Source organism: Mustela putorius, unplaced genomic scaffold (genome assembly GCF_011764305.1).
Source record: "Mustela putorius furo isolate JIRA1106 unplaced genomic scaffold, ASM1176430v1.1 tig00000198_pilon_pilon_pilon, whole genome shotgun sequence".
NCBI lineage: Eukaryota > Metazoa > Chordata > Mammalia > Carnivora > Mustelidae > Mustela > Mustela putorius.
Genome location: NW_025421311.1, coordinates 1281037 through 1300252, shown reverse-complemented (window position 1 = coordinate 1300252; position 19216 = coordinate 1281037). Strand labels below are relative to the sequence as shown.

Below are 19216 nucleotides of genomic sequence, written 5' to 3'. Positions count from 1 at the left end.
GGGCTCTCTGCTCAGCAGGGAGCCTGCTTCCTCCTCTCTCTCTGCCTGCCTCTCTGCCTACTTGTGATCTCTGTCTGTCAAATAAATAAATAAAATCTTAAAAAAAAAAAAAAAACACTAAGACTTCATATTTCAGATTACTCCAAAATGCTAATTTGAATAAACTGAACACTCCCTCAAAAGAACATATTACCTGCATGTAGATAAACCTCTGTTAGTACATTACGCTTTTGCTTTTCCCTATGTACCTGCAGAAAAGCAATTATGTTTTTGAGAAAAACATTTACTAGAAATGAGAATCTAACTTTCTTAAAAGTTCCAGTTTTTAAGTTGTACTCAAATTAAGGGCACACTTCAAGGAAATCCTGCTACATACTAAGGATATATGTTGTTTATAAGCATCAAGTAATAATGTCAAAACAAAGGTAAAGCTAGTGGAAACTGAATCCTAAAGTACTTTCATCAAAAGTCTTATATATAACCATAGAGGAGTCACATACTCTTGCAATTGTTTCAAACAATTCTTTAAAATAACTGGCTCTCTCTTTACTAATCTGCTTATTCCCACGATGAGCTTGTTCTACCCAAAACTGGAACTCATCACTTGGTGTAAGAATACCTGAAAAGGTGAGAAGGAAAAAAAGAAGTATCAGTTCAAAACGAAAAAACAGAAAATTTTCTGGTTCATTTGCTGATTTTGCCTATTTCCTATGATCTTGAAGACGTATGGAAAATCAGCGTCACAACTTCTACCGAAAGAAAGTTCTTCCTTAAATCTACTAAGAACAACCAGCAGTACCAATCACACACACACTTCACCAGTTTGTTGCTCAGTGTGTTCCCCAAGCTTTTGTAAACCACCTGTCTCTGTCCCATCTGTCTTCTACCTGGAAGGTTGCTTCTCCAACACAAGGCTATCACCATTTGTGTTAGGGAATACCATCCAAATTAGAAATGATTACAATCAATGCTCATAATTTAGTTTCAAAATATATGCAAATTAAAATACTTTTACCTTCCAACTGGCTTTTATATTTCCCAATGAACTGGACAATTTCTAGTTGCTTAATCTCAGGCTACAAAGTGCACTATTCTTTCTGGGTCTATGGCATTTCAAAAAGCACCTGATTTACTGCTCAAGAAAAATATAAAACTGTATCCAACATTGTAAAATAATGATTAGTGTAGGTCATTCATTTCATAGTAATTGTTCATACAAGTAACATTTATAGCCATAACAAAATTATAATTAGCTTCTGATAAAATATATTTTTAAAATAAAGGTCAATTGTCTTTGCAAATTAGACAATTAGGGTCAATCCTCATTACTCGTGGATGCTGGATTTATGAATTCATCCATTCCTGACATTTATTTGTAATCTACCATCAATGCTTGTGACGCTTTTATGGTCATCCACAGATGCGCCCAGAGCAATGAAAAACTGGGGCTGCCCCCTACACGTGTTCCCAGCTAAGGATGAACAAGGCAACACTACCTTCCTGTTTCCTATCTCCTACTATAAACAAGTATCCTTTCTGTTAACTATTATTCAGTTGGATGTTTTCTCATTTGTTGTGCTTTTTATTGGTCATTTCTCTCTTTAGCATGGCTCCCAAGCATAGTGCTGGAATGGTGTCCAGTGTTGCCGAAGACAAGAACCCTATGGTGCGAACTCCAGAGAGAACACTTGTGTTGGGGAACTTTCCTTCAGGCATGAGTTACAGAGCTGCTAGACATGAAGCCTATGTTAATCAATCAGCAATCTATATTTAAAAATCAACAATCTATATTTAAAAAGTGTTAATTATATTAAAACAGAAACACATATAAAATAGTATATTAAAAACTGGAACATACATAGAATAAGGTTACATGGTGAGAAGTCAATAAAAATGTTATGACCAGAGGCTCACAGGAACCTCACTTCGTTTTCTTCCTAGGACCAAGAGTTCAGTGTTTACTAATTCAATATTCACAGTGAATTTACAGAACAGACCCACTGCAAATAATGAGAGGCAACTATATTTTCTAGGTCCATGAATTGCACATTGTTAAAGATTACATTTTCCTCCTCTCAAAATCCATGTAAATCCATTCATTTAAAAGAAGCTAAAGCTCAAAGAAGATCCAAATGTATGGAAATAAATCTGTGAAAAAATATATTACTTTACTAATACTAGTACTGATAAGTAAACGGTTTTGACTTTCTTTCATTAAGCTATGGTTCTATACCTCGTGTGTCATCTTCCTTAAATTTCAATTTTGATGAGTTAATGTCTGATCTTCGTAGAACTATACCCAACCCAGTTTCTAGTTCACTCAAAAGATTCTGAAGTTTGGGATCAAAGTTTCCGCTCCATTCCTGGTCCTGAAGAAAAACAGACAAGAGCAAACAAACATTGATCAAAAGTTTTCCGATCAAACTGGCTTCCTTAAAATACTGTTGAGAGAAATAAGTCCAAATACACCTGTCTCACTCAAAGCCTGCCACTGCCCTCCATCTCATGAGGGAGGGAAAAGAAGCCTTTCAACAGGTAAAACTTTACGAAATCATTTACTATAGAGCAACATAAAAGCTGATATGGGTTACATTTATCCCCTTCTCCCATTTCTCTGTCAACAAAGTTGACTTTAAATGTTTTTATAATTTTTTTAACATTTAAAACACTAAAATAATGATATTAACAGCAAATAAAATATCTTTGTTTATAAAGATATTTATATAAATATCTAGTTTTTTAAAAAATGACCATACAGCTCCTTTAGCTTACTTACCTTTAACAACACTGGGGCAAATATTTGCCGTACTGCTTGGTAAAGAGAATTTATAGGTGATTCTAACATAGACGAAACAAGAATGTTATTATGTAGATTCTGATCAGTAATTACTTCAGGTCGCAGCTTGAAAAACACCAGCACTTTATCTTTTGTGTCAGCAAAATCAATCTAAGTGATAAACAAAAGATTTTTCATGTTACTTTCATGAAAGCATTTGAAAGAAATGTTTCCTTAGGGGTGCCTGGGTGGCTCAGTGGGTTAAGCCGTTGCCTTCGGCTCAGGTCATGATCTCAGGGTCCTGGGATCGAGTCCCACATCGGGCTCTCTGCTCAGCAGAGAGCCTGCTTCCTTCCCTCTCTCTCTCTCTGCCTGCCTCTCAGTGTACTTGTGATTTCTCTCTGTCAAATAAATAAATAAAATCTTAAAAAAAAAAAAAAGTATCTGGGTTTTAAAACGTATCCCTACTTATGTGACTATATCCTAAAGCCACCATGACAAGTGGTTTACAGACAGAGAGAGGACTATATAAATACTGTGGGCATATACTGCTAACTACTCCACTCTAACCAGATTCAGTAATACTACAGACCAAAATTGTGCACCCCAGGCACACACTGATTAGTAGTGTATGTTTCCACTCTATTCCAAAAATTCTAAACCAAGGATGTTTATTACCCTCTCACCTGAAACTAGCATTTTAGAAGGTGCTTTTTAAGTCATAAACTCAAAGCTACCAAAACAGATGTAAGTGTCTATCTCCTAGGTTTATCTTTATCTGAATCAAAAATGTTTCCTTGGGGCGCCTGGGTGGCTCAGTGGTTTAAGCCTCTGCCTTCGGCTTGGGTCATGATCCCAGGGATCTGGGATTGAGCCCTGCATTGGGCTCTCTGCTCTGCAGGGAGCCTGCTTCCCTCTCTCTCTCTCTGCCTGCCTCTCTGCCTACTTGTGATCTCTGTCTGTCAAATAAATAAATAAAAAATCTTTAAAAAAAAAAATGTTTCCTTAAAGTATTTGTGCATCAAACTTTTTCATTTAAGTTGTATAACTAGATTAAAGTAAGAACTGGAGGAGCTAAATTGGAATTCACTAAAGCAACCATGTTTAAAATAGGTCAGTTCACAGTAATTAGTCCATTGGCTGAAAAGTGTCTTACCCAAAATAAGTGTTTGCTTTATATATGCATTTTCACAGTTGCTCTCATTTCTTTTTCCAGAAAGAGAAGTATATGTATTAAAAAGCTTTGAAACAAGTTCACTGCTGTGCATGTAAACTCCTTATAGATGAGTGAGATTTCATGTTACTTTTCTTTTACCCTAATCATTATATTTTCTAGGCACAAAAAAGGAACTGGCATTTACTCGGTATTGCCGCATTTCTCAAAATGTCATTTGCACACATTAAAATTCTATTGCAGTATGATCATTCTATTCCAATTACAAGCAAGAACAATAAACTACAGATAGGTAAATTTGAAAAATTCACTCTTTAGTCATTAAACTGTACATACCCCAGTACTCTCTTTCTCCCACCTATCTAAAGAAAGGAAATTCAGAGAATATATATTTTATCACCAAACTTTGAAAACAATACCCGCAGTCACCGGCCGAGCCCCCAGCCATCAGCCACGGTGGATGATGAGCTTTGTCCTAGCCAGCGGCAGTGGGCTACCGCTGCTCTTCATTCCCAAGAAGAGGAAAACTGAAACAGCACCCCTCGCTGCCTTTCCTGCCAGTTTCCCTACCAGTGGCAACTGTGATTTTCCCTTAACTGAGGAAATTTGGCTAGCTCTTAATTCAAAGCACAAAAAATTTTCTTTTTTGAGGTTGCAAAATAATTCTCTCACCTACTGGGATCCATCAGGCACCAGCCTATCACAGCCTGCTGCCTGTGTTTGCACAGCCCAAGAGCAAAAACAGGTTTTTTAAAAAATGAAGAGGGCCTTGGTACTTATCTTTTGCTTAGAACATGCTTCCTCTAAATCTTCTGTCTGCCTACAGCTTATCATGGAAATCTCACTTCAAAGCTCACTAATCCTGACAGGTAGCCCTTCCCCCTCCATTTTAACACAGTTCCCCATCCCTCCCCGATCAGTACTTCAACACTACTCTATTTTGATCTTTTTTTTTTTTTTAAGATTTTTATTTAAGCGAGCAAGAGAGAGACAGACAGACAGTACACAAGCAGGGGGAGCAGCAAAGGGAGAGGGAGAAGCAGACTCCCCATGGTACAGGGAGCCCACCATAGCACCAGGACCCCATGGATCATGACCTGACCCGAAGGCAGACACTTAACCGACTGAGCCATCCAGGAGCCCTTCTATTTTGATCTTAACCACACTTATCAATGCCCCAAATTATGTTACATTTATGTATCTGCGTGTACATGTTTACCCTGCCTTTGTGCACTACAATGCTACTCCTTGAAGACAAATTCTGCCATTTTCAAGGCTTTATTCCAAGCATCCTGTACAGTGCCAGGCCCATCCTAAGTACTCAATATTTATTAACTTCTCATATCATGCTAACGGTCAGACATCTACAGTGAAACATAAGACCCAACAAAACATTTCAAACATAACTGGAAGTCTGTAGTGTGCTGTATGACTAAATATAAAATATATTGCTGGGCTCTAGCCTAAACTGCATTAACCTGAAAAAGTTAGCGCTTCAGGGCACCTGAAATGTCAGTTAAGCATCTGCATTGGTCCAGGTCATGATCCTGGGGTTCTGGGATGGAGCCCCACAACAAGCTCCTTGCTCAGTGTGGAATTTGCTTCTCCCTCTGGCCTTCACCCCATTCTTGGGTTCTTGCTCTTTAATAAATAAATAAATAAATCTTAAAAAAGTTATCACTTCAATTTTCAGTACCCAACCCAAGATACATTTTCAGCAATCCAAACCCTTCCTCTTCGTGTTTTCCCTGGACCACACTCTCCTTAAACTTTCCGTGGCACTTCCAACAGTGTACCCTGAAGTTGTTGAGTGGTGCCCGTCACCTCAGGCCCCTGGAGGGAGGCTCTGGAAGGCAGAGGCAGAGACTTCCATTCTGAATTCTACCACCACTTAGAGCAGTGGAGTGATTACCACCTGGGATGGAACATTTGTGCCTCATTTCCTTCTTTTGCGGTAAAATGGAAATGAAGACAATCCCGCTTTAAAGTGTTGCTGTGAATGCTGAATGAGCCCATGCGCATCGAGGCCGTAAAGCAGTGCCTGAAGAGTGTCTTCTAGACCTGTGGAGCCCAGCAAAGTGCCCTGAATATGTAGAGTTCAAAATCAAAGTTTATTGAAAAGCATCGAATTACATCCAAGACTACAGATTCCTGGTGAATGACTCAATCATGGAACAAAACTGCTCTCCAGGTTTGCTGTGGGAAGCCTCTCCCGGACCTTCAGATATGGGCAAACAGGAGAGGAAGAGGTTTTACAATAGGTCTTTCCTTCTTTTACTGAACCCTGCAATGCCTGACACCATCCTTCAGAGTACCACCCTCAGGTTTCCTTATCTGAGCCGGGACTGCAGCAGCGCCGACGGTCAGTGAGTCAATCACATACTGCCACTCAAAAAAATAAAGAAAGAAAGAATTCAAACTTTGAATTCTACTATTTCCTTAAAGATATGAACTCTTAAGCAACCTTTCCCTCGAGTCCATTTAAGCTCAGCGCATACCCCAAAAAAGATACACTACAATGTGCCTCAAAGAACCTCAAGAGGGAGGAGAAAAACAACTTTTCCGGTAAGTAACACAGGTGATTTCTTTTTAACTGTTAACACACGTGTAGCGTTTAAGAACAAAGCAAAACTAGGAGAGCGCAGAGGTGTCTGCTCAGGTGCGCGAGTGCAGCTCAGCACAGCGTGGGGGAAGACCTGGCTGCGGGGTTGGGGGGGCTGGGGGAGAGGAGGGAGGACCCCCGAAGGAGAAGGCCCAAGGAGGGGAAGGTCGGGGGGAGGGCCCGGTGGGGGCGGGGGTGTCCAGGAGGCAGGTTGACGGGGGACTGAAGCGGGTCCCGCTCAGAGGGGAGCCTGAGTGGGGGTTCCCTGATAAGGGCTGAGCAGGGCCCTCTTCGGGGGTAGGCCGCGGGGGTCCCGGGGGAGGGAGCCCGAGCCGGAGGGGGGGGGCGGTCCCCGAGGGGACGTGAGCAGGGCCGGGTCCGGAGGGAGGCCGCGGGGGTCCCGGGGGAGGGAGCCCGAGCCGGAGCGGGGGACGGTCCCCGAGGGGACGTGAGCAGGGCCCGTTCCGGGGCGTGCCGAGCGCGGGGGCCGTACCGCATTGGAGAAGGAGACGCCGGCGTCCGAGCGCTGCGCCCGCAGGAGCATCTGGTTGCCGTCGTCCAGGAAGTTGTTGATCTCGGGGCCGCTGCACGCGAGCGGCGGGTCGCAGGGCTCCGACGCCAGCCCGAAGTAATTCTGCGTCGTGGTGAAGATGAAGACCTTCCGCACGTCCCTGCCTGCGCCCGCCATGGCGCCTGCCCCCGCAGCCAGCCGGCCCGCACCCGCAGCCAGCCGGCCCGCACCCGCACCGCAGCCCGCCCGCCGGCCCGCAGGCTTCGCGGTTGCCAGGGCCAGTCGCTATGGCGACGGAGCGCGACGTCGGCGCGGCGTGGGCGTCAGCGCTCGGGCACGCGCACGCACGGCCCGCGGAGGCGCCCGGAGGCTCCGGGCTTGGAGGGCTCCGGCCGCGTGCGCGTGAGGTCGCCGCGCGCCGCGTGTTCCCCGCGCGGACTTCTCGGGGCGGCGGAGGCCCTGGGAAGAGGCCGAGGGAGAGCGGCGGGGGCGGGGGGGCGTGACCCCGCGTCTTCTTCCCGCGCTGCTAGCTGGGCTGCCTCATCCGGCACCTTCGCCCTGTGCTCCGCTGCGGTTCCCGAAAAACCGCGGCCACCGGTCTTCCATCTCGGCCGCTGCGCGACAGCAGCCTGTGCGGGATGCCCGAGCCCACGGCTGCCGCTCGCTCGCTCGGGAACCGAGCCGGCCTGCGCCCGCTCCCCGTACGGACGGAGCAGCGGCGGGGCCGGGCCCGGGTCTCCCTGCACACCGCGGCCCCGCGCTCAGCGCTCGCGCGTCGGGACTCCGAACCGCCCCGCGTGGCTGCGCGCTGCTGTGGGCCCGGCCCTGGGCAGCCCTTGGAGTGCGCCCTGCCCTTAAAGCACTTTGTGGTCTGGTCGGGCGTCATCTGTCCTCCGGTTAGAGCCCTCATCCCGAGGAACTCGAATTAATTAATACAAATTAATTTGCATTCAATTTTCACAACTTCCTCGTAAAACTATATTCTTTTATAATTGGAAAGAGGGTCTTTTATCTTCTGAGCATCTTAAGTAGGATTTGGGAATGGGAACTAAAGAAAGTGGGACGCTGTGAATTATAAAGGGAAAGGAATTCAAATTCTCAAGAAATAATCCTCGAAGTGGGAGCGAGGAGTCCATGAATTGGGTTGCTGGCCGCTGGATGGGAAACAAATCCAAACAGGAGCCCGAGATGACTAGGTAGCTAAGACAGATTTTGGAAGCAAAGATGGCTAAATATGGACACAGGGATTTTTGCTCTGCAACGGACATTATGACCCTTCACGTGGTCTTCAGGAAAGCCGCCTGTACTCAAAAATGCTTGGTCTAGGTGAGCCATTCCTATGGAAATGCGTGAAATGGTTGCATTCAGCATCCATGGCAATGTGGTAGGTATGAAGGCAGGTAGGAACATGAGTCTGGGAAGCAGATGGGATGTAGGGAATGTCATCCTCCCGGGAAATTGTAGGAATCTTTGTTGGGCTTTAGACTTCCACAAGAGAAAGCATTTGACTATTCAGATATAGTGTAACCCAGACATCAAGAATCATAGAAACTCCAGTTGGCATGTAAGCCCAATGAGGGTAGGAATTTCGTATGTCACTGCTGTGTACCAAAAATTAGCCATAGAGTGGACCAAAGACCAATTAGTTCTCTGTACACATGAAGCTTCAATAAATCAGAAGGAATCTCAGATATAACTAACGTATACGCAGATGATTAGTTGTAGAACGAAGACTGCTACCCAGATAGATCTCCAGGCTCTACATCACAGTGGAGGCCAGCCAGCCGCCCCCCAATATCCCTTCTCTCCTTCCACGGCTAAGTAGTGGCTACTTTCCAGTTGTGGCCATTAACTCATTCTTACCCATAGGATGTGAGCAGAAGTAATGTGTGCCACTTACAAGCCAGGGTTTGAAAGCAGTGAGTGAACCTTCATCTTTTGCCAGCTGGATATAAAACAAGAGATGACAAAGCCATAAATGTGTAGGTCGCAGGGCTCCTTGCTCAGTAAGGAGCAGGACCAGCAGCTGTTAAGCAAGAAATAACCTTTATGTGTTTGGACCATTTTGCGCATATGTATGTGGGTCTGCTTTTTATAGTGAGTTAAGCTACCAACAGAGCAATTTATATCAGCAGTAGGGTGCTGTTTGTTTTGTTTAATTGAATGTACGACGTTGGTTTAGTAGTGGGCTAGCAGGTGGCATGAAAATAGGAAATGTAAGCTGAAGAACAAGGGACAAAGCCTTTCTGAGCCAAACTTTCCTGATTTTGATCAATATTGGCATATCTCAAACATTTTAGTGTCAGGTCTTTATACTTTAAAAAACTATTGCAGATACCAAAAAGATTTTTTGTGCATTATTTCTATCAATAGTTACTGTAACAGTCATGAAAACTGAGACTTCCTTAAACATATTTATTCATCTATTTAAAAATAAGAAGTCCAGGGCGCCTGGGTGGCTCAGTGGGTTAAGCCGCTGCCTTCGGCTCAGGTCATGATCTCAGAGTCCTGGGATCGAGTCCCGCATCGGGCTCTCTGCTCAGCGGAGAGCCTGCTTCCCTCTCTCTCTCTGCCTGCCTCTCCATCTACTTGTGATTTCTCTCTGTCAAATAAATAAATAAAATCTTTAAAAAAAAAAAATAATAAGAAGTCCATGACTTAGTAACATAAACGACATGCTTTTATAAAGGTAATTATTCCTAGGCTCCTGGTGGCTCAGTCAGTTAAGTGTCAACTCTTGGTTTCTGCTCAGGTCTTGATCTTGGGGTCATGAGATCAAGCCCCATGTCTGGTTCCATCTCAGCAAACAGTCCTATTGTCCCTCTCCCTTCTCCTCTGCCCCTCCCCCACCTTATGCTCTCACTCCCTCTCTAAATAAATAAAATATTTTTAAAAATATAATTCCCCACACAAACATAAATTTGGTTAAAAGACTGGCATTGTCTTACATTTTTTTTTAAATCTCTTTATGCCTTAGTAGGGGACAGCTAGCCTCTTCATGCTATCTCTTGCAATAAGCTGACCCACTGAAGTACTGGGAAAAACCTGCCCTCACATAGACGTGTAGTTCGAAAATGGGAAAGAACTTTAACAGCTTTTTCAGATCATTGTGAATGTTGTTCATTGTTACTAACATTCCACAAGTGGTAGTTTCTTAAAGGCTAGTTGCGGTTTGGAAATCTGGAACCGTATCAGTGATTCAACATTTCACACTCAGCTACATTAAAAACCATTGATTATCATGCATGCTGAATGGATCTTTGACCCACGCAGTTTTGTAACATCACGTTATTGGTCCTTTGAAAAATACTGGTTCACTGAGCTATGAGGATCTTCCAAATGTGAATACATTTCATTATGCAATATTTTGAAAATCACATCTGTCAGTATACCACTGATTTTATAAGTTTTTATGTCTGAAGAGGTGGTCAAGCTTACATCAGAAAACTTAAATTTTCCAAAATTCTATTTCTTGCATGCAGGATTGGCAACCAATGGAGTCAGATGTTTTCCCTGAAATGATAGCCTTATTTCATTTATTTCTGGGAAAAACATTTGCCACATATCCCATCTGCGTAATCGTAGTTTTTGTCACTCTTCGGGTAAGCGTGGTCTTGCATGACATAAGCTGCTGGTGCAGACCATGACTCCAGTGGCCGGTCCTTTCCGGAAGGCAGCCACTGTGCCTCTGCATGTGGCCCACATGCCTCCAGCTCTGGGATTGAGGAAGTCGATAGTCTCTACTCCTGTAAGAAGGACACTCTCTTGTGGCTCACGGAGGTGAAGAACAGGTGACTACTGGAACAGTGTTGTGTCCTAGCCTGGATCTGTGCCATTGTTCCACACAGAGTGCTACAAATGTGGAACCATCAGCCTGGTTGTGGGAAACCACATGCCTGATTGTCCGCTGAGGGTCTCATGGGACTTAGATCAAGATGCTGGCCAGGCTGAGTCATTGGGAGCTTAGGCTTCTCTTCCCAGCTCCCATTGTGGAGGCAGAATTAAATTCCTTGCAGGTATAAGACTGCAGTCCCCGTTACTTTGCTGGCAGTCAACTGCAGTGACCGTGAGTAGGTCAAGGCCCCCACGTTCCTCACCTCTCTCTGTAGCACCCACACACCAACTCGACCTTGTGTCTCCAACCTCTTACAACAGGAAAGGCCTTATTCCCTCTCAGGGTTCACCTGATTCGACCAGACCCAGTGGATAACCTCCTTTATTAAGTCAAAGTAAGCTGAGTAGTAAATTCAGCATGGGAGTGATCACCCATCCCTTTCACAGGTGTCACCCCCCTCCCCCCGCTCCAAGTTAGAGGATCACATGGTATGCGGAAGCCTCACACCGGTTGAGAATTCTGCCTACCACACACACCAGTGCTCTTGCACTATCAGTGAAAATGTCTTAGGTTGTAAAGACACTGGGACCTCCCAAACCCCCAAAAGATCTTCCATGTCTGCAGGGATCCATTGTTTCAGTTGATCTCTAACAGATCCACATCTGTTCTATGCGAGGAAAAATGTTTTTCTGTTTGATCCATTATGTTTGACAAAGATTGGGCCAACTTACATTACGATGCTAGTTATAAAAATTGTTCCCCTTATTAAATATGCTCCTTACACTGACTCAGTTTAAAGAAAAACATTCCACAGGACTGTTGTAGAACTGTTGATAGTACAGCAGTAACCCTCTAGTTAACTCTTCTTAGTGGGGGGCCATGCATGATGGGTGTTTTCAGAACCCCTTCTTCAGGCTTACCAAAGCTGCGATTTACCTAGGGCATGGCACTTGGGGATTACAGTTACGGGCATAACGAAAGATACATCCTAATGAGACATTTAATGCTTACATATATTTACGCCACTAAGACCAAAGGAACTCTTTCTTCCGACTGTTGATAAGTCAGTGAGTGGTCACCAACCATCCCTGCTGGGACACAGGAAGCCCTTTCCTCCATAGTCAATTGCACTGAAAATTGTGGAGCAAGAGGAAGGAGCTGTGTAAGCGAGGGAGTTAGTGTGTGTTTGTAACACACAGCCAAAGTTAATTCTTTGGTCTGCACTTCTATGCTCCTCCTGCCCCCCCCCCAACAGGAATCCTGGGCAGAGTACAGGAGAGGGGTAAGAGGCCAGAAATGTGATGATTTCTCACAAAGAGAACCAGAAACAGACATTAGAGGAGAGCAAAAATGGTGGAGTTCCTTGCAGATAATACTTGTGTTTTATTATTAAAAAAATAAAGACATTATCATTAAATAATTTTAATATTTTGAATCTTCTCTCAAATTTTAAATACTATTTATTTGAGTGCTGGTGTTTTTCATTTTAAAATTAACGGCAAGAAGTATGGGAGGTATGGCAGACACTGTACCCCGCACTTATTTTAAGATGAAAAGTACACTGGTCTTGGGAGAATTTTTTTTTTTTTTTTTTTTTTTTTATTTAAAGATTTTTATTTATTTATTTGTCAGAGAGAGAGCGAGCGAGAGCGAGCACAGGCAGACAGAGTGGAAGGCAGAGTCAGAGGGAGAAGCAGGCTCCCTGCGGAGCAAGGAGCCCGATGTGGGACTCGATCCCAGGACGCTGGGATCATGACCTGAGCCGAAGGCAGCTGCTTAACCAACTGAGCCACCCAGGCGTCCCGGGAGAATTTTTTTTTAAAGATTTTATTTATTTATTTGAGAGAGAGTGCATGTACATGAACAGGGGGTGGGGGACACAGAGACAGACAGACACATACTCCCCAGCTGAGCAAGGAGCCCAGTGTGGGACTCAATTCCAGGACCCTGGGATCACAAGCTGAGCTGAAGGCAGATGCTTAACCTACTGAGCCAACCAGGCGCCAGGGGAGAATTTTTTTAAGTGTAGTTTTGTGATGTTTTTATATTTCCTGGAAAACATTGTTTACATTTATTGAGCTTTGGTTTATATTTGCTTATATGCAGGCTTAACTGACAAATATCTTCTTGGTATTGAGGGAGAAACCATGTAGCAGAGCACTCATGGGCTCTGGAAACTTCTCCCGTCAATTCTATTCACGTTGTATTAGCCAAGCAAGTTGCAGGGTCACATCTACCATTGGGGCCAGGTAAGGGCAGCTGGGCCTTGTGCACGAAAGGAGAGAGAGCAGAAGTTTGAGAGCCGTCCAGATGAAGACCACACCTTCCAGACATCTTTCTAGTTAAGAGAAAAAATACTGCTTGGGCCACACAAAATAACCTCCCCCGTTTCTTTCTTCTGCCACAGTCATGAGCACAGTTCTAGATAGTGGCTGTTTGAATGACAAAGAACAGAGCCCCCAGCTGACTCTGGACCAAGGTGGAACGCCAGCAAGCAAGCCCATGTCTTCAACAACTGAGCTCTTGCCTTCTTTGTCACTGTGGCCGAATGGAGCCCTGCAGACGTACCCACCCTGTCTCACACCAAGGACACTCCACGAATTTACATGACCAAGCAAGTTTGGGATGGCTTTATGGAATGCTGTCTTTCCTACAACAGTCACAAGTGACAATCATTTGTCTGATAAACAGAGCCAGTCCCTGTAATTTTGCCTTTCAGTGTGATCAAGTATGCTAGTGAAAACTACTGTTTTAAGGTTCTTACTATTAAAAAAAACTCCCAAGATAGTAATAGGTAATATTTTCCTCTGTAATGATGCTGATTTTAAATGCTTTAATGCGGCTTTCTTGACCGTGTGCCTGACCTAGCCTACCTTTATTTGCAGGAGACAGTCCCGCTGAGACTTGTAACAGAACATCTTATAATATTATTTTTAAAAAATACGTAACCACTGATACAAAGTGCTAAAAGGAAAGCTTTGTACCATGGCAGCTCCTAATAAAAATGTTCACATGAACTGTTAGTAGGAGTCTCTTATTTTCTATTTCCATTTTTATTTACGTGAAGTGATAGCTGAGAACAGGCAATTCAGCCACAGCTTTCTGCTTCGCAGCTCAGCATCTTTTTTGGGATAACTTCTGTGATAAAATAACCCTGTGACATCACACCCTGTTGCTATGAGAATAGAGCATCAAAAGATTGGTAGCATCAATTACTCAAGAGGGTAACTCAGGACAGATTTAAAGGAAAAGAGACCCAAGTTTTCAGGTATCACCTTGGCACCTTTAGTCCCCGCAGGTATCTAACAAGTATGAAATGTGAAACTTTACACCACTGAGGACCTTAGTCTCTGAAACTAATGGAAGACTCTTCCATCACGTGTCTCCTGTTCTTGCCGGGGATGCGAAGCCAACGCATGCTTATCTGCGGCAGTCCTTTATTGGAGAAAGGAGAGGGATTGAAATCTCCACATGATGCAGGTTCAAGTGTGGCTCCTCATGGGCCAGCAAAATGCAAGCCAGAAAGATGGCTCCTCGGGGCATCCTGCTGGGGATGCTCTGAGAGCTTGTTTGTTTTAAGGCTCAAAGTATTTTTTTTAATCAGGGCGCATGGTTTCTTTACCTCAAAAACTTGGCTTTCTGATATATGTGCTTCTGGTTCCCGTATTGTAAATCCCGCAGCTCTTTCCATACAAAATCTCCAGAATGATTCATCTCTGCTTCCTCATATACGTGCCCCTTTCTCTCAACAAATGAGGCTATCTGAAGGCTCTCCAAAACACCAAGTTTCTGGCAAGGTCAGAACCTTTCATCTGATCTTTGCAGAAAGATTGTGCCGCTTTTTTCCCCTCAGTTTTGAACTGAGAGAGCTTTTAGTGCCTTTTTGTCACTTAAAGCTTTTAGGAAGTTATTACCTAGACCTAGGGTCTAGGAGCAGTTAGCTTTTCTAACGTTAAAGGGATCTTGATCTGTAGAATTCCTTAGTACCCTCTAACCCCTCCAGAACACCAAACAATTCTCATCTGAGCTCCCTTTGCTGTCGCACACAGCCTGGTGCTTGGGAGGGTTCAGTGGCTGGCTCTCTCAGAGCAGAGCATCCAGTCAGGTCTGAACAAGGGACTCTGCCCCACAGATGTGCAGCTGGGCCTGCATATGGGTTCTACCCAGAACCTGTGTGGTTGGAAGATGGGGCTGCAGACAGACTGTGCGACAACTAGGGGAAGGTTGTCTGAGAATTGGCTGCGTTTTTTAGCCTGTGGCGGGAACAGCAGAAATGAGATGCTAGAACATCTTTCACACAAGCCCACACTGACTCCTACTGTTCGAGAGAGGGTTTTTTAAAAAAATGTTTGCGTGCTTTTCTTCTCCGCACATTCTTGCTCATGACCAATATAAAGGATCAGTGTCATTATTACCTCAAGGAGAAATAAGACTATAAAATCGACATGAAAAGAACACTTGGTTTGGCTTTTTTACTTTAAAAATATGTAACAGTTGAAGCTCATCTTGGCTCAGACTCGGAGGGAGTCTCTGTGAGGCCGGAGGTTTGCTCTTTCATAGTGTCCCTTCAAAACTGTCAACTCTTTCTTCCCTGGATCCTAAATACAATCTCATCCCAACCCCCTATTATTGTAGACTGTGCTTCTTTTCATTTGGAGCCTCTCTTTGCAGGACGATACATTCAGGTCTTGATGGACTCATGTCAGGACTCAGATACAAGACCGAAACAGAAGTGGTGTCACTTAGAGCAGGATGTTTCATCATGTTTTCTGTCCCCTCCACCATGATGGAAGGCAGTGGCCCCAGATGGTGGCTACTCTGTGTGGGGTCCCAGAGAGAACCACGGCCACAGTCAGACTGCAGGCGATGTGCTTAGCACCCTGCTTTAGGGCATGGAGGACGCCTGGCATATATTCTGTAGTTCTGCACTATGAGACCTCCCTCGAGCAGTAGGAGTCATTGTGGGCTTGTGTGAAAGATGTTCTAGCATCTCATTTCTACTGTTCTCCAAGTTTTCTTTCTCTGTTTTATGTGTGTGGAAATAGTTTATAAAATGTTGGCCTGCAAGGTTGTTTTGAGAATAAATAATGTATGGAAAGGAGTATTTATGCAGATCCAGGACCAAAATTCCATGTGGCATCCCAGAAATCAATTTATTTTTTTGTGTTGCTTCTTTTTCTGGCAAGTGCCAATGCCCTATTTTAAAGAGGTGTTAAGAAAAAATAAACTGTGTACAGAATATATAAATTAACACATTTTAGGGGCCCATTTTTGGCTGCCTCAGTTCAGATGCAAATCTTTTAAAATACCTTTTTCATCACTTCCTTCTATAACCTTCAAAAGCTAAGGGATGTGCGTGTAATTAGAATGCTGAGTAGATGGCAGAGCTGTGGCTGTCCTTTTGCTTACTGCCCTGCTTGGTATGAATCCGTGTCCCCTGCTGTGCTAGATGGCTATTTAATTGTGTTTTTTCTCTATCCTTCTATGTTCCAGTAGGATAAGATGAAGGATAAAGGGATTACATCTTACTGAAGTCACTGAGCATCTTCGGATTTGAAACGAGAACATGTGAGTTTCTGCTTAAGGTAAATGCTTCATGCCTCTCCTTCGTTCTCATTATCTTCATTAACAAAATTCTACACAGAAAGAACCACAGTACTGTGTCATAGTTTGCTTCTCCACAGTAGGTGGCTTCTTGATGGAAACGAATGTATTTTCCATGTTTTAGCAAAAGAAGAGATGAAAACCACATACCTCAGTGCTTTCGTACTGCTCAGGGGCAGTGAAGCCCCTTCTGTGAGTAACTGGAATGGCCCATGTTGACCAAAGAGGTACAGTGGCGGCAGTAGGTACAGATCAAAAGACAGTGAAGAAAACCAACTCCATCACTCTGGAAATCATCTCTTTAATGCCACTGATGAGTGTAAATTATTGGCCCTATTCTTTGTTCCTAAAATTCTCTTAAACGCAAATGCACCCATGTCACCCCCCCAGCTGACTGTAAGATTCATGGATACAGGAGTCATGCCTGTCTTTTATATCCCTAAGCCCAGCACAGTTCCTGGTTTAAGCGATCATTAAGTTTTGTGTGAGTAATAAACTTAATGAGTGAATACCATCCATAGACTCATGGTTTCATTTTTTTTCCCCCAGAGAATTCCACAGATGCAAGTGAGATCCTATCCAGTCTAAAGTCCAGGTGTGGTGGGCTCTTCCTTCTCGGGTCTAGAAGAAGCAGCTGTAGCTGTTGTGAGAGGAGTTCTTCTTCAGGGAATACTCAATGGAGAAAAGACAGTCTCTTCAATAAATGGTGCTGGGATAACTGAATGAATATTCACGTGGAAAAGAATGAAACTGGACTGTGCTCATACACCACTCACAAAAATTAACTCAAGATGGGGCAACTGAGTGGCTCTGTCCGTTAAGCCACTGCCTTCGGCTCAGGTCATGATCCCAAGGTCCCGAGATCAAGTCCTACACCGGGCTCCTTGCTCAACAGGGAGCCTGCTTCTCTCTCAGCCTCTGCCTGCCACTCTGGCTGCTTGTGCGTGCTCTCTCTCTTTCTCTGACAAATAAATAAATAAAATTAAAAAAAAATTAACTCAAGTGAATTAACAACTTAACTGTAAGACCTGAAGTCATGAAGCTCACAGAGGAAAACAGGAATAAAACTCCCTGACATGGTCTTCATGACTTTCGATTGTGACATTGAAAGCATAAGCAACAAAATAAAACGTAAGTGGGAGGATATCACACCCAAAAGCTTGTGCACAGCAAAATAAAGTGAAAGGACAATCTATGGAATGGGGATAAAAACTGCAAACCATATGCCTGATAAGGTGTTAATATCCAAAACATATAAAGAACTCGTACAACTGAACAAACAGCCACGAAACCAATAACCCAATTAAAAAATTGGGCAAAGGACATAAACAGACATTTCTCCAAAGGATATATATGAAAGGCCAACACGTACATGAAAAGATGTTTTATATCACTAGTCATTAGGGACATGCGTATTAAAACCACAGTGAATTATGACCCCACATCAATGTTAGAATGGCCTTTGTCAAAGATGAGACAGCAAGTTCTGGCATGGATGGAGGAAAAAGAACCCTCGTGCACTGTTGGCAGGGAAAGAGTATAGAAGATCCTCCAAAAACAGAGAACTACCATGTGCACCAGCAACTCCCCTTGCAGAAGGACAGGCGCCCCTTGTATGCCACGGGCGTCAGAAGCACCAACACTCCCGTACTTAGCTGAAAATCTGTTTATTGTAAGGTGTGACTCCCAGAAACGTTACTGCCAACAGCCCACTCAGGACCTTCACCCGCCCCACCCGCCGATGAGCGCAGATCCCTGGGTCGCAGGTACTACCCGCGGCACCGACACTGGATCAGCTGGAGAAAAAGGGTTAGGAAGAAAACCCCAAGGCAAGCACACTTACAGCCCCGAAGCAGAAACCCGCCGCTGAGAGAGACTCGCGACGCCAGCCGGGGCTCTTCCAGGGTCAAAGGTAACGGGAACGTCAGGCCGGAAAGCTCTCCTCGCCCCAGGCCCAGACCTGGAACGACCTGAAAGCCCGCGAGCACCTGAGCGGACGAAGTGGTGTGAGATCCCCGCAGAGAGAGACAAATGCTACACGGGGGACGGCACGGGCGGACCCAAGACAAGGCCCCCAGGAAGGCAGCCGGGCCGCGCTACTGTGGGATCACACAGCTCTGGGGGACCCCGGCACGCCTCGGTGCCGGGCCGGTGCACGCCGCACTGAGCACGGGGCGTCGCGAGCGAGCGGGCGGAGGCGGCGCGTCCGGAGCCCGAGCCCCCGGCGGGAACGTCGGTCGCTAGTCGCCCGCCGCCCGGCAGCACAGCCGCGCGCACCCGCAGCTCGGACGCACGCAGGCCGGCCCCCCGGCTCCGCTCCGCCGCAGGGCTCTGGAGGGTCTGGGGGAGGCCCATCCTCGCCGGACCGGCCGCCGCCGCGTGCCCCTCACCTGGACGGCGAGCTGGGCGGGCGCCGGGAGAGCCACAGCCGGGGCTCCAGGCGGCCCCGCAGCGGGTGCCCCGTGGGCGGCAGGTGCCCCGCGGCCTGCTCCACCGCCTCGCTCCGAGCCGCAGAGGGCAGGGGGCCCCCAGCACGAGGGACAGGGAGCGGCCCCACGACAAAGGCCGGCGCCCGCGGGCGACCCACAGAGGCCGAGAGCCGCGCACGACCGCACCACCACGCCCCGGCTGCCCGCGGCGCCGCCCCGGCCGCGCACGGCTCCGCACAGCCACGCCCCTGCCGGCGGAGCCACGCCCCTGCCGGCGGCCGTCGC

At 45.5% G+C, this 19216-nt stretch overlaps 1 protein-coding gene across 4 annotated transcripts in view; it reads right to left on the bottom strand.

The window, feature by feature from the left end:
* DYNC2H1 (dynein cytoplasmic 2 heavy chain 1) overlaps positions 1 to 7356 on the bottom strand; it is a 256629-nt gene extending 249273 nt beyond the window's left edge. For all 4 annotated transcript variants that reach the window (XM_045077504.1, XM_045077505.1, XM_045077507.1 and 1 more), the window contains exons 1-4: positions 7046 to 7356; positions 2777 to 2947; positions 2234 to 2369; positions 501 to 619 (exon numbers count right to left, since the gene is read on the bottom strand). In XM_045077504.1, the coding sequence (XP_044933439.1) occupies positions 501 to 619; positions 2234 to 2369; positions 2777 to 2947; positions 7046 to 7240 (621 nt within the window). In that variant the 5' untranslated portion in view covers positions 7241 to 7356. The remainder of the gene's footprint in view (positions 1 to 500; positions 620 to 2233; positions 2370 to 2776; positions 2948 to 7045) is intronic.
* Positions 7357 to 19216: the final 11860 nt, after the last annotated feature.